General features: G+C 36.9%; 1 protein-coding gene across 12 annotated transcripts in view; it reads left to right on the forward strand.

Moving 5' to 3' along the window:
* NEDD4L (NEDD4 like E3 ubiquitin protein ligase) overlaps positions 1-15724 on the forward strand; it is a 221180-nt gene that overhangs the window by 181445 nt on the left and 24011 nt on the right. For 4 of the 12 annotated variants that reach the window (XM_072416533.1, XM_072416525.1, XM_072416526.1 and 1 more), the window contains 9 exons: positions 2160-2219; positions 5507-5638; positions 6236-6355; positions 8539-8736; positions 10639-10716; positions 11318-11372; positions 11459-11515; positions 14176-14234; positions 15131-15196. In XM_072416533.1, coding sequence (XP_072272634.1) covers positions 2160-2219; positions 5507-5638; positions 6236-6355; positions 8539-8736; positions 10639-10716; positions 11318-11372; positions 11459-11515; positions 14176-14234; positions 15131-15196 — 825 coding nt within the window. The remainder of the gene's footprint in view (positions 1-2159; positions 2220-5506; positions 5639-6235; positions 6356-8538; positions 8737-10638; positions 10717-11317; positions 11373-11458; positions 11516-14175; positions 14235-15130; positions 15197-15724) is intronic. The other 8 variants (XM_072416534.1, XM_072416527.1, XM_072416535.1 and 5 more) reach the window with 6 other exon arrangements.

The raw sequence follows: 15724 nt of genomic DNA on the forward strand, positions 1-15724 counted from the left end.
CAGCGGAAGTCCATATTGCACTTTTACAGAGCTAACATTGCACCGTGGGAAGCAGTGAGAACCCTAGGAGTGGAGGAGGCATTAAGATACCACATTCCAGTAGGGGAAGGCAGCAAAAGTCAATATTGCGCTTCCTGAGATCAGACTTCACTGTGGGAGGCAGTGATATCTTACATAGTTTGGGTACTTGATGCATTGTGGGCGGCAGTGAGAGCTTGCAACGCGCTATGCATGCGTAATATGACATATATAGTAATTTATAAATAATCATAATTAGACTCTTGGCCACTCCCAATGCACCATGTGTAAGCACACAGCCAATGTGTTCACTGCAACAATCACTAGTAATTTCATGTCAAAGCTGGACGTTTTAAATATGTTACGCTGTGCAATTACGCTGTCACTAGTCAGTCTTTAGCAGATGCCATCACTCAAGTCTCACTCGCTCATATTTCACCACAACATGATGGAAGTCACCTACGCTTTCCAGGAACGCTTATGGAAAAATGTTTTGGGTCGTACTGTTTTCAGAGCCTAGTTTCAGAACGCATCCAGCGCTGTGAATTGGATTCTGCATAAAAATGAAAGAAATGACAAATTTCTATATAGCTTCATAATTTTGTAAATGTAAAATTTAAAAAATAAATGCAGAGATAATTTATAAAGGATCACTCCTAAACTTAAACACAAGTACTGTACATGAGATTTGCAAGATTAGTAAAGTTTGAATGTGATCAGCTATGCTATGCTGTATAAATATAAACACTAAGGAGGAGGATAACTCTTTCATTCTACATATGTTTCAAATCCCTATCTTCTGCCTACTAGCAACTGTCAGGAAACTAGTGATGCCCACCTTGAGTGCTCTTTTCTATCACCTTTTAGACCAGGAACTTCTAACCTATTTTCTATCACCTTTTAGATTAGACTCTTCCAATGCAAGCTTGATTTCAGTTTTTACTTGGCAAGAGGCAGCTGAATATAGGCTTGACTTTCTCTAAATATTTTTGAGTCATTATATGTAATCCCTCCTCCTAAAAAAAGATTACCCTCCGTATACCAACTGGAATACTTGCGCAGGCTGACAATGACAGTGCCATACGGCTTTGCTGCTAAGCGAGGATGCAGAAAATAGAAGTGTTTTGAGGAACAGGAGGTCCCTGGTTGCAAATTTTATGTTTCCAGTACGGCAAAGGGTGGCAGAATTGGGGCAGATTTAAAAGCTACAGGCTTGTTTGGGGAAAAACTGTAACATCGACTTTTCATCTCTATGGAGATGCCCACAGAGACTGGCAAATAAATTACAGGATTTACATCAAATAGTATACCTAAATTTTCAATGATTTTTGTTAATTCTTTTCATTTGTACCTATTGGAAAATCAATTAACCAATGATACCAGTAATCAAATTACTTAATTATGTAATATAACCTAATTTATTAATTTAATTATCTGTAATTCCTGGTGGCCAGTTACACAAAAAACTGATATTTCAGTTTACAATAGAGTCAGTGGTTGATTATACCCCCTGCATCTTTAAAGGATTTCTATGCTTAGATTTGCATTGTCCCAAATTATAGTTCATGTTTGTCTTAGCAGAAAATCAAATGTTGGCCCAGTGTTCCCAAAAAGTGATATATGGACCCTGTGTGCCAGATGGCCAAAATATGGACCTCCAACAACTAATGACTGCTATGGTTGAGTATTTGGAGGCTGTATTGGAGTGCCTCCTGCTTGCCATCCTCTTCCCCTAAAACAGCATTGACTGTACAGCTCACATTTATTCTTCTGTCTCAGCAAAAGAACTTTAAGAATTATTTTCTCTGACAATTGCTGAGCATGGGTACCTGGTGCTTGGTTGAAGTGAGAAACTGACAGACTAACATCTTCATTTGACTCAAGTCCAAAACGTTGCATAGATCTGGTCAGGATTTCTAGCCACTGATGTCTCAGTGGCTAGAAACGGCTAGAAAAACTTTTGCCACTGAAGAAGCTGACATGTAATTTATTTTTTCATCAACCACACAAAACCGAAATATCAATTTTTAATTATTGTTGGCCTTTAGCCCCCTTGTAACTTATTCACTTTTCTGAGCTAACCTGAGCACTGAACTACAACCGAGCCTGTAACGCCTAATGCTCACATTGTCATTCAACAGCCAAGTGCCCCAACAGGACGAGCGCGGTCCTCAACTGTCACAGGTGGAGAGGATTCCACGGTAATATCCATACAGGTTTTTTTCAATAGTGTTAGCAATGACAACAAAATAAATCATTAATTGACTGTGTGCAATAATTTATTAATTGATGTTTAACCAGTGTTTTTTTTTTATTTTTCGTTGGCCTCTTGTAAATTGCTTGTTTACTCACTACTGAATTCCTAACAGCCATGGATCTTCTCTTTAAAATATTCATACCTCCATGAGTAAAGTTTTTTATTATAAGAAAAGTTTTTTATTATAAGAAAATTGAAGAAGACCTCTCATTTTGAAGCAGACACTGTGCTTTGGTGGAGGAAGGGAATGGTAGACTTCAGAGACCTAAGCCTCATATAGAAAAATCTGGCAACAAGCCTGGCATAATTTGTGTATTCCCTTACATGCCATTTTCTGTTCCTAATCTGAAAGATGTACCATATGTTTACACAGTTACACATTGTAGTGTCACAACCATGAGAGTGGATCTTCTTCAAAAAATGTGTCCACTTTTATCATCAAAAAGCTGTACTTTTCTCCAAACAATGTCTAATATTGGATTATGTCAATAACCTGTTGCAGACTTGAGGATGCCTTTTTTTTGTAGCAAGTCTTAAAAAGCCTCCTTCCAGGAAATAGTGGATGACCTTGAATAGTGCCTGACCAAAGATGGCTTTTTCTTTTTTTTCTTTTGGGAATGGAGACTTGGCACAGTGTATAGGGTGATCTCTGTGAGAGGTAATAAATACCTTGGGGTAATAGACACTGTGTGAATGTACACATTACATAGCATGCTTCCAAGAAAATGTTTTTTTATGCTACTTTAAATAGAAACTCAACATGCCTTAAGGTTCATACTTTACAAATACACCGACCCTTTATTTCCAAAATAAGCAGCACATTGTCTACCTTCCCTCATATCCTCTACTGACATCATCAGGTCAGTCACAATGCAATAGGTGTGTGGTTATAAAATGGTATTGCCTCAAACTTTCCACCATGGTCACTGCACCTGGTAAAGCCTGCATTAAACCCTTGCAAAATACTTACTGTAAAAGTAAATGATTTTCCTAACCTTTTTGTTTATGATGTTTGTAGGCTTAAGAAAAATTATTGGGGAAATGTGTCTGGGAAAACGTTCAGCCTCTATGTTATGTTTATGTTATGACAATCTGATTGTTTTATCATTGTTTTAATCTTTTTAACAAATTGCTGTATGTGTCAATGTTTTGATGTATATACAAGGCAGCCACTATATTTATGCTTTTTGTGTGTCAGGTCTGCTTGGTAATGTAGTGCAGTGATTGTACATTACACGCTCTCGGTCTGCAATCAGGTGGCTATACTCTATAAATGGCCACCTGATGAGCATACTCTAAATGGTAAATTTCATAAAAAATCATTGATTATAGCAGAAGTCCTTTAAGATTAGGGCATCCTCAAGCAGTACTTGCTATATATAACTTGACCATTTAATAATATATTGATAAACATTTACCAGCAAATAGAAGTGTTTTCTGCCATTTATCTGATGCCAATTGGTGAAAACGTTTGAGATCATTCCAATTGGTGGTCAGTTGTTTGGGAACACCCCTAGCTAAATGTCTAAATTGATATTCAGGTCAATGGATGCATGGCAGTAATCACATTATTAAGTAGATCAAGTATCAAGTAGATATCAATCATTTACACCAATCATCTAGTGTATGACGATGTTTGGACTGACAGCAAACCTGGAAACTCTGGTCCCATTCCTGGGGATGCAGAGAACCACTAGAGATGTGATCTCAAATCTGCATATTACCTTGAAGTGTAGAATAACTAACTAATGAATGTGAAAGCCATGCAAGGATACCTATACCAATAACTTAATGTACTCTGAAAATGCACTGAAGTGTTCCTTTAGGATATACCATGATATGTGGTATCTTCTTAAAGATTTCTAAATACATTTTATTGGTGAATTTCATACTTTTGGGGGTTTCTTTTTACATGTTCTTTTTACATGTTTTTATAAAAAAAATGTCTTGATCTACATCCTTAATTGCAGAAAAATGTAAAACTTGTAAATACTTGTATCAGGACTCTGCACAGGTGACTCAAGTTCCTCCATACCAGACTCATCTGGCATTGTGTAAAAAGACACAGTGGGCCTGATTTATGAAAGCTCTCCAAGACTGGAGAGGATACACTTTCATCAGTGAACCTGGGTGATCTAGCAAACCTGGAATGGGGCTGGTCCAATATCGTAAACAATTGCTAAAAAATAGCAATCCATTCCAGGTTTTCTGGATAACCAAGCTTCACCGATGAAAGTGTATCTTCTCCAACCTTGGAGAGCTTCAATAAATCAGGCCCACTGTGTTATTTTACACAATGCCAAATGAGTTTGGTGTGGAGGAACTTGAGCCACCTGTGCAGAGTCCTGATCTCAACCCTGCAGATTACATTGTGGCTGTGTGCTTAATTTTATGCACCAAGTTTTAAATGGGACATCCAGACACTTGGCAGGGGGCTGGTTATCTTGCATAAATTTTTGGCTTTAGTACTTTGAGTCACTGACCCAGAACAGGTATAGAGTTAGGACAATTCTGTAACATTTCTGTGGCTTTTATTAACTATATGTCTTACGTGACTTAGAAGTTCTGAAGCCATGATCAGAAAATCAATTAGAGTTGTCAAAAGGAGACCTGCAATTGCACCTTATAATCTCTTTTGGATTGTCCAACTATTATGTAATGCTGAACTGTTTTGCTGTTGTTTCTAAAGGATCTAAAGGATATTGTATAAAGAATCTAAAGGATATTGTATAAAGTTTGTACAGTCATATGGTACTATCTGTGATTAGCTGAACACTCAGTCCATACTGTCATTATGAATCTCTGATAAGATCTTGAACTTTAAATAGCCCCTAGCTCTCCATTGAAACTAAAGCGTGTCTTTTGGTAAGATTGTCCTCCCATAAATTGAAACTATACTTCAGTAGTAGTATACAATAATTGTATACAATAGAAGGTGGCTAATTCTTTCAATTTCTTCTGATGTAGAAGCAGTATTGATTTCTGAAATTTTGGCAGACCCTAGTAGGAGGAAGACCACCCACAATGAAAAAGAATAAAAAACAATTTGCTGCTTTCTTCATTCATTCATACTTTAGAGGGTGTCAGCTGTATGCACAGACATACTGGGCCCTACATGAAAAAAAACAACTTCTATCTAATATATATGAGTGACTTACATTTAAGATTTGTTATTCCTGGCATTATTTGTAAAATATTTCAGAATGACAATAGTTTCTTGCATACAAACAGCCATCGGTGGCCTATGTACATACCACTCCGGGGTTACCATCAGGCTGGGAAGAAAGAAAAGACGCTAAAGGACGCACTTATTATGTTAATCATAACAATCGTACCACAACTTGGACCCGTCCCATCATGCAGGTATGGAGATCATGTTCCCAGCATACACTGTGTTGGGTTGGAAACCATGGAGGCCAACTCTTTTCTAAAACTTTTTTTTCTGGGTGGACGCGGGTTAAATGAATTTTCAGACTTGCTCTGCTAGTTTGTGCCACTTCCAGGTGGACATAACATATTTTGGGTATCTCTGAGTGGTAAAAGGAGTTCATGTACCATTGGTACAAAGAACATCTTTACATAAAAATGTCTCAGAGGGAGCCTTTTATTTGCCAAAGCAACGTGTAAGATAATCTTCTTATTTCTTCAGTGATGTCCTACTGAACTTTTCTTATTTTGAAAAATTCCTTCCTTAATAATTGACTTGGAATCTTACGGTGGTCTTCTATACATAGGAAGCACAGCACATCATTTGCATGCAGTCAATACGCATTCATTTAATCTCAATTTGTGCTCATTGGCTATATTTAGGTATGTGCTGTGCCATCTTAAATCTTTAAATATTCAAAATGAACACACATTTTTACTGTGGTATAGAAACATTGTGTACTTCAGCTGTTTTTTGTTAGTTGTAAGCAGGATGTCTTTTAGGTTGCTAACTTTGTTTTGCCTCTAAACCAGCATGCCGAAGATGGTGCAGTGGGATCCAACTCAAGCAGTAGCAATCATCTGAGCGAGCCTCAGATTAGGCGACCTCGTAGCCTCAGTTCCCCCACAGTCACTTTGTCCGCACCACTGGAGGTGAGAGTGCTCTGCCTCTTTTAACGCAAACTTCTTTTTCTTCTACTTCTTGCTTGCCAAGCCACCAGTTTTCAAGTTCATCGTCTAATCTTCTCAGCGGCTTTTGATATCTAAAATATCTTTTCTCTTTCTTGTTCATACTTCAGTATATCAAATCTACTTCCATCTGGTCTGGTTCATGAATGCTTTTAAGCTTTATAACAATTCTTGAGTTTATTCTACCTCTTTCTTCTTGGTTTCTTTCAACATTTTTACTCTTATATTCTACTTCAGCTGGGTCTATTTCTTTTCATGCATGTATGTTGCTGGTTTCTGCTTATCTGGGGTTTGTGTTTTGTATTTGTTTTGTTTGATCTTGGTTGGTTATGTAGTTCTTTTGTACTTTTTGTACTTTATGCACTGGTATGTTGTCTACTTAAAGTAGAATCATCTATAGCCATGCTATTGTCTTCTACTTTATAATAAAATGTAATTACAAAAAGTGAAACATTTTTTAAGAGGCTGTACTTTAGATTTCTGAATATTATGTTTTCATTTATTATGTTACATGTAATATCTGTGTAAAGGTATTCTTACCGTTTCTTTTACATTGTGAATGTCTAATTGTGTGAATAAGTATAGATAATTACAGACTTGTGTTTCTTTTGTGTGATAGTTCAATGTAACCTGCAGTATTTTACAAGTTTTAATTAGAACTTGACTACAAACTAGTTAGAACAAAATTTAAAAAAAATATATATTGTGCCAACATTTTAATCTAAAATGAAACCCTTCATTTTTATTTGATCCTAGTCTCCCTTTTCTGATGTGTTCGAGTGAAGGGGGGGGGGGGGGGGGGGGGGGGTTCTCCAGACATAACAGGTGTATTTCTTTTTCTAAAGAAAATCTGAACCTTAAGAGGGTATGGGTACCTGCTTTGGTTTTTGCCATTACATATTTTTGCTCTGTGCCTTGGGAAGGTCCTTGGTCCAGACTGTATACTAGGACTTCTGCTTTGGAAGTCTCCATATTGAGGTCGAGTCTAATCCCTTACTGGCACATTCTATTGCTTGTGATTTTACTGCCTAATATCAGTGAATTTATTACCATTGAGGATCCAACATTGGATTGGTTAATTAAAGGCAATAAGCCTTAGTTCTGGAGAGTGTGGCTTAATTTTACCTTGGAGAAAAAACAAGGCTCTTTATTAGAACCTAGTATTTAGTATTCTCCCCTGACCCAAAGAAAATGTTTATTACATAATACTGTCACTTGAAAAAACATTCTGATCAAAGCTCTTTGCAAAAAAAAAAAAAAAAAAACCCCAGTGGGATACAAGTCCTTACTTCGGTCTGTTGATAAACTATAATTTTAGTTCTGTAAGTGTTGAATTCTTAGTCCCCTGCTTTGCATTGTAGGTCTTTTTGCCAGACCCACTGCTGAGTCAAAGGGGCGGCATGAGTAATGGTGGGGGATACAAGCTTAACATACCTCTGGAAGTGTTAGATGTTGGACATAATTTTTTGCAACACAGCGAAGCGAGGACTTGGCCTACTGGAGAAGAATGTAGGCAGAGCCTTCCTTTTAGAAGAATTTTTATTCATTTTTAATTTTTTTCTTTACTTGTAATGCAAGTTTATACTCTTGAATATGCATACCTGGTTTACTATAAAGGAAACCTGCCATGAGAGAAAATACTGTAACTGTCATTGTTGATATTCTGAGCAATTGACCTTCACCAAGTATGCAGGTCAGAACTTATTTGGTGCATGTTTACTTCATCAAATCAAATAGCCAGGTACCTAAGGTTTTGTTGCAGGAAATCATGGCAGGTCCTGTAGCTCTAACATGACAGGTTTCCTTTATCCCAGCTACATACCTAACTATTCAGGGCTTAAATTTCTTTAAACCATACTGCTGTGCTTGTCCCATGTTATTAGGCATGGTTGTCGCAGCCTAAACAAGCAAAGAAAGGGATTGTTGCACAAAATAAAAAATAACACATTGAGATTAAAGTATGGCATGTATAACAGCTGGAGCTGCAGCTAATTAATACATAGAAAATGTTAGCAATGCAGATTAGCGAGGCCGTTCTTGTATTTTGATGAATCTGTGTGGATGTTCAGCCTGTGTTCTGCATGACTCTCTCACAATACTAATTGACATTAATACCTGTTACGTCTGCATTGTGTTTGACCGTGCAGGGTGCTAAAGACTTTCCCGTGCGCCGGGCTGTGAAGGATACATTGTCCAACCCTCAGTCTCCACAACCATCTCCTTATAACTCTCCTAAACCACAACACAAAGGGGCACAGAGTTTCTTACCGCCAGGCTGGGAGATGAGAATAGCGCCAAATGGCAGGCCTTTCTTTATTGACCATAATACCAAAACTACCACTTGGGTAAGCAATGCTGTACTTTTTGTAAGCTAACGGGCAAAAATTACTGACTTGTTCAATGTATAACTTCTTGTTTTAAACTGTGATTCTTATCAGGCTTTGTAAAATAAAGACCAGATAAGCCTCAACCTAAAAAGAACTGCTAAAACGTTTGTTTTGTATAGAACCGTGAAAGAGTTAGAGCCTCTGTCCGTGTTTAAATGCTGTATGTGTCCTTAGTTTCCAACACTTCCTGGCCTTTTGAAGGTAGAGACAGGGGATTTCGGGATTCTCACCTTCCAACACCCCTGAAAGAGTTGGCAGCTCTAGATTTAGGCAGAAGACAAGTTAGCCTTTCTGAGAGCCATACAACCTGACTCTTGGTTGGCTTTTCTCTCTGGCAAGTAGAAAATACAACTAAGCAACAGCACACGTGGCTATCTCTGAGAGGCAAGAATTCAATGTTATATCAAATGAAGACTCAACCAAAGATTCAAATTCTTATACATGACCATTCATGGCTGATTTTTAAAAACCACATTTTGGATGGACTGGGCATAAATTAAGCACCTATACCTTCATTTTTAAGTATTGTTTTAAAAGCACAAGAACCTCCCTAGTGGGGTCACAGGTTAGAGGCCCACACAAAAATGTTACTTCCCCTTCCCACTAAACAATGGCCTGTGCTGAGGCCTATGGCTTATGTGACACATTGACTTTTACGGACTTGCTATGAAATATGTTCTGGATTTTATTGGACTGTATTTATGTTATTTGTTCTGCACAACTGCACAATAGGAATGAACAATCAACCCTACCACTCACCCTTCTGCACTCCCCCCGATATTTAGTTGATGTGCGCACTGTGAGTGGTTCTTGGAGATTCGCAGCCTGTCAGAAAACCTCTCGTTTGGCAGTAGTAATGTTAAAATATGTTGTATTGCTTTTTGCTATTCCCCTAAATATGGCCCTCCTTAGATCCCTGTTGAAGAACAATAGATAAAAAAAGACCTTTCCATCTTCTTTTCAATAGCTAGCCTTATGGTCTTACAACACTAGGGTCCCAGGTTCAAATCTCAGCCAGGACATTATCAGCATGGAATGTATGTTCTCCCCATATTTGCATGGGTTTCCCCTCATATACTAATTTCATATTGATAGATGAATAGCTTTACTTCCAAAATAAGACTATGTTAGAGATCTTAGACTAATACAATGGTAAGGACATTAGATTGTAAGCTCCTCTGTGGGACATGATTAGGTGTAAAGCTCTGCTTAAGATGCCAATGCTAAATAAATACATAACAACCCCCAACCTATTTCCCAAGAACACAAATGCCCCAATATATCATTGGAAGGCATAGTCACCCAGGACCTGGATTAAGGTACTCAAAGGAGCCCAGTTTGGGCACTGCTAATATATAGGATTACTATTCATTCAAAAATCCTACATTTTTCAAGCTTTCAAAATGATGAGCTGCATATGACCTCTCTGCAAGACAGAAGTGATAAGGACATGATTTCAGCATGGCTACAGCATGGCTTCAACTGACAAAAGCAAAATGTCCTTGGAAATTAACTTGTGGGAAACCAGTCACAAGAAAAACAGATACAGCCGTCCCTGACTGTTCCTGAAAAATGCCATTTTCCAGTCATACTGACCCTCCTGTCCAAACCTTTTAGGACCCTGACCCAAAACAAATATGCAGATCATGAGTTCTGATTGTTCAAAGTTATTTTCTGAAGCTCTACCTCAGCATAAACTGTCCGGTATTTAAAAAGTTTTTATATCAAAGGGTCAGAATGATAGTAAAGCAGATAGGATTTTTAGAAGGATGTCAGTGATGAGTCCCATGTTTTACCACATTTTACAAATGTTCTATTGTTACAAAAATATTTTTTATTATGTACCATTTTATTTTGCAGGAGGACCCGAGGTTAAAATTCCCAGTTCACATGCGAACAAAAGCTTCATTAAATCCAAACGACTTGGGTCCCCTACCAGTAAGTATCAGTGTGAGCTGCAGGTTTTTGCTTGATGAGTGTATACTAATCAATAAGTAATAATCAATAACACAAGGGGTGACATATTTAGAAAGTTTCCAGATTTTATTGTAACAGCTGCATTTCTATTTCAAATCAGTCAGCAAATCAGGTTTTGTGTGTATTTACAACCCAGGCGAAGGGGACAGTCCGGTGCATCTGAGACATGAGACACACAGAATTATATATATATATATATATATATATATATATATATATATATATACAATTTTTTCAATGACTGAAAATTAATATAAACATCAGGTAATAATTACCCAGCAGTTAGGCAGGTAAGGTATTTTACATTCCATGTCCCTTCTGCATTCAAGAACCTGTCTGTGAAGTTCCACTTTACAATGTCCAGTAATAGTTTGGGACAGGGAAGTGACCAGCCTGTTATGCCTTTACTGCAGTAGAGAGAAGTCAGTTCACTTGGAAGTGCATACACCCAATAAACTGGAATTTTCCTTTTTTCTGGCATTATTTTCTATATACGTTGAGTCGGCACAAGACATATCTTCTTTGTTATGTTCCTAATATATTATATTTTATTATTTTGCAGCCTGGCTGGGAAGAGAGAATACATATAGATGGTAGGACATTCTACATAGACCACAGTAAGTACTTCAGCAACTTATCAGACTTCTTCTGCATTCACAGGTACCAGCATTATGAAAGTCTTGTGATCTTACTCTTTATTTAGGAACTCAAGTGTTGATGTGCACAGACCGCGAAAATGCACAGTCCTTACCCCCCTACGGTACTGTACATTCTGCACCACAATGCTTGCGGTTTCCCCCATATTTGTGTCAATGAAGGATTGTGGAGAGATTAACAACTTCTTTGTTTTTTTTTGTTAATAAAGTGTTGGTGGATTTTGTATGTTTACTGCAGGATGACTTGCCTCAGTGATCCTGCCTTGACATCCACCATTGCAAAGGGAAAATAAGTCCAGCAGCATTTTGTTATCAGAAGGCCGAAACATACATTTTGGAGTCATTTGGCTTAAGTAGTATAGTGCTGTAACCCATACCAACCAATTGGGTATTTGCATTCACTTTTTATAAATGTTTAGGTTGCATAACAGCTAATTTGTGGTTGTCTGTGTTATTCCTACCATTTTTTCACAGGATTCTACCTGGTTATTCCACCTTTCTGTTAAATTTATTTTTTTTTATTTATTTTCATTTGAGACCTGGCATTGGTCTCAGCCATAAAAGTAATTTTAGAAGAAATGTTCCCAGTTGGCACATACAACAAACCCCAACAGACACTCTACCCATTCTCCATGCAAAAAAAGTTTTATCCTAGTCAAGTTTTGTCCTAATTCTAACAAATTCTAGTTTAGAATTTAAAAGGTATATAGAAAAGTGAAATTCAGTGCAACCAATAACGCAGTCTCTAGCTCCAAATAAAGCTATTTACTGTCCTCGAGTCTACCTATTGGCCCTTTATTATGTTGGGTAGCCAGACTGCTTAATGAGTAATTTGTGACATGGCAGGGCTGGACCTACCCCAATCTGTTCATTGAAATTTGAGATTTGTACATAATATCTTAGGTTTGAAGTTTTATTGGACGAATTCAACATGAGGTCAAAATAATATACCACAATAGTAGGTTAACAACCAGAAATAAAAAAAATACAGAAGAAAAGGAACAACAGTACCAAGGAGTGCAGTTAACAAAGAATGGAACTAACATTTAACACACAACCGTTACTGTTAACAACAGTTAACAGAGTTTCGGAGATTCTTGGGGTTAAATCTCTCATATCGGCTCCTGTCGTTTAAGGACCAATATAATATATAAACATTTCAGTTACCCTTTAAAAAAAAACAGAAAAAAACAGATTTGCCAGAAAGGTGGAATCATCCTGTGATGTAACCTAAACCAAATAATTTTGTAGCAAGGCCTCGGTAGTTAAACTGCTATTCTGACTTAATTTTCTGGTTGTGGCATGTTTAATTTGTCTGTACACATTAATACACTCCAAACTGTTTTCTTTATACACCCTGAAGTAACACTTTGTGTTCATGCACTGTAGTGTAACAAGTTTTATCTAATCCTCGCTGTTTGTGAATGTGAAATAAAGTAGCATAAATAGACAGTGGACTTTTAGGCGGCCATATTGAATATTCAGGTAGGCTCTTCTTCAGTCTTAATTTAAGCTTTAATGAATCAGGCCCAATGAAAAAATGTATTGTGGTTGATTGCTGTGCACAATGAAACTTGTTTTAGTTAGTTTAGTTAGTGGCATTGTAAGTTTTTTTTTTTTACCACATAATACATTCTGTCATTGTCACTGTTTGGTGAAGAGGTTGTTTTTGGATTAGAAAAAGAAACCAAGGCAGATGCTACTAGAAATTAATGTCTTGATGGATTCCACATGGTTAAGGGGTTGGTCAGAACATGTGATATTCCTATTTCCATTTTTTAAGGAACAGTGTTTGGTGCTTGAATGGTCAGTTGCCAGGCCCAAGTGCTGTCATTTGGTAACAAAGCAGCAAATACTAGTTTTTAGTAAGTCCAAACTTGCAGCGCAATTATTAAGGACTAGAGTAGCAGGTCAGGGAGGTTGGACAGATGGCCATGGTTATCTAGAAAAGTTGTATTTGCCTCATCCTATTTTAGAGCCTACTGCTGTTATGGCAGAACTTGCAGATTTTTTTTTTTTTCTCGAACTGGTATGTCAATTAGCATCTGGGAACATCTTAACAATACAATCATTTAATGTGAGGATTCTTTTAATTAAGCCAATAATTACTTTTTTTTCAAATACAAAAGGAACAATTGGTCCCACATCTGATGGAATTTGACTAATTCTGTCTTTTTTCTGTGTCAAAGATCTTCTGCGACCAAAGGATTATTGTATATGAATAAAACTTGAATAAATGTTCATATGTATGGCCAGCATTATTGGAGTTGGCTGCTGATATGAGATAAATATCCCATTTTAAAACTTACATTACAGCAGTTCTGGGCTCCAGTGATGGAACACCAATGTGGAGGGGTTAGGGATATATATGCAGACTTCTGCTATTTGGCTACCCAATGGAAAAGTACTGGTGGGTTATAAACTATATGATGATGTTATGAAAAAAATGTTGCATCTACACAAATAAAATGTATCAATGTAGTTGACGTATCTAGGTAATAGCCACAACATGGTCAAACTATTTCTTGATACTTGCCTGTTTTTGCAGCTTAACATTTTATCTCAAACCCTTCTCCACCAACTGTTAGGGAAGTGGACAATGGTTCTGCACAGATTGATAGCTGGGAACTTGCTTGGTTTGGTTATGTGATAAACCACATTTTTGGTTTGTGTTGGAAGAGAAGCTTATTTTATCTATGTTTGATTTGCAGCAGTTCCTGAATGTTTATCGGTCTATAATGCAAAAATGTACATTTAATTTCAGATAATAAAATAACCCAATGGGAAGACCCTCGACTACAAAATCCAGCCATCACTGGGCCAGTAAGTTAAAATAAAACCCAACTAATTATGTTTTTGTCTGAAATGGATGAAGATATGTAAGATTACTTGATTAAATGTGTAAAGCCTAAACATGAACAGTGTATTTGCCATGAGTTTGGTATTTTAAAGCAGATAGGTTGAGGTTATGATTTATTTTTGGTTTGACAACTTTTGCAAACTCTTGTCAGGGGAAAAAAAAAGTTTCTTGTGGTTTCTGCTGTTACTTTTGGTAACCAGAAAAGAGTGTCCTGTGTGCTCAGTTGATCTATGCTGTATTGTCACCAAGAGCCTCTACTTCATAAACTTAAAAGATTTTCCTTAACCCTAGAGCTAAACTCTGCCCACCTGTTATTCAACTAACCAACACAAGCCTTTCAGAAGCCCATAAAGTACAAGTGTGTTTGCTTACTCAAAGTTGAGGTCCCTGGGGAGTGCACCAGTTTTAGTAAGATACACTGAAGGTTTTTCATTCTAGAGGTTATAATGTGAGCCACAAGATGCTGTTAGGCAAACCTTTTTTTAAATTTTTATTTATTTTTTTTTTTAAATTCACAAAGATTCCACAGGTCCCAAGCTAACCAAGTTAACTCGATATATAAATATTTTCATTTTTTAGTTTAAAACCTAAGAAACAAGTTCAGTGAGTAATTCAACTTGTCAGCACTTAGCTGGAATGTAATTTCTGTGTGTGCTGACCTCTTTAGAGTAGTTAATGTAAAGGAGTTCTTCAATTTGAAGATGGACCCGATTGTCTTTGTATGGCTATAATATAGTTTAAATGTTGGAAAAATGGAAATGTTTAAATAAAATCAGATTTTTAAGAGATGTCTCTGTTAAAGCACATAATGAGTGTGACTTTATTTTAATGTAATCAACATTCTCTCTTTATCTTCCAGGCTGTTCCCTATTCCAGAGAATTTAAGCAGAAATATGATTATTTCAGGAAAAAATTAAAGAAACCTGTAAGTATTACAATTACATTACATAATTTATTATAGTTGTGTACACGGCCACTTGCTATTGGACTATTATCTGCTTACATATTACATAATATTACATAGGAGCTCTTAAAACTTTTTTTTTTACACACTTGTTGCTGAGAACCCCACTGTGGTCTGCAGCCGGTGCCTGCAGCGTATCAGCTGTGGTAAAAAAAAAAAAGTACCAGCCATTTGGACACCAAATGAGGAAACATGCACCACAAAGCTCAATGGAACCACAGCCTAATAAGATAAATTGACAGCATTGAGTCTTGGTAGTAATGGTCACCAGGGCAAAGAGAAAGGTATATCCACCCAGTGAGGTCAAAGACAACAATAAAACTTTCCTGACCACTAAAAACTAAAATGTTTTAAAAACTAATTAAGTTTTGTTTAACATAAATTTTAACAATAACTCCTCAAAGTGAAATCTAAAAATATTATGAATACTCAATACCAATTGCCTGAATTGAGTCTTTAAGTGCTTTATATAGGCTGGAGAAAGAACTG

Source organism: Pyxicephalus adspersus, chromosome 6, assembly GCF_032062135.1.
Source record: "Pyxicephalus adspersus chromosome 6, UCB_Pads_2.0, whole genome shotgun sequence".
In the NCBI taxonomy this organism is placed as follows: Eukaryota; Metazoa; Chordata; class Amphibia; order Anura; family Pyxicephalidae; genus Pyxicephalus; species Pyxicephalus adspersus.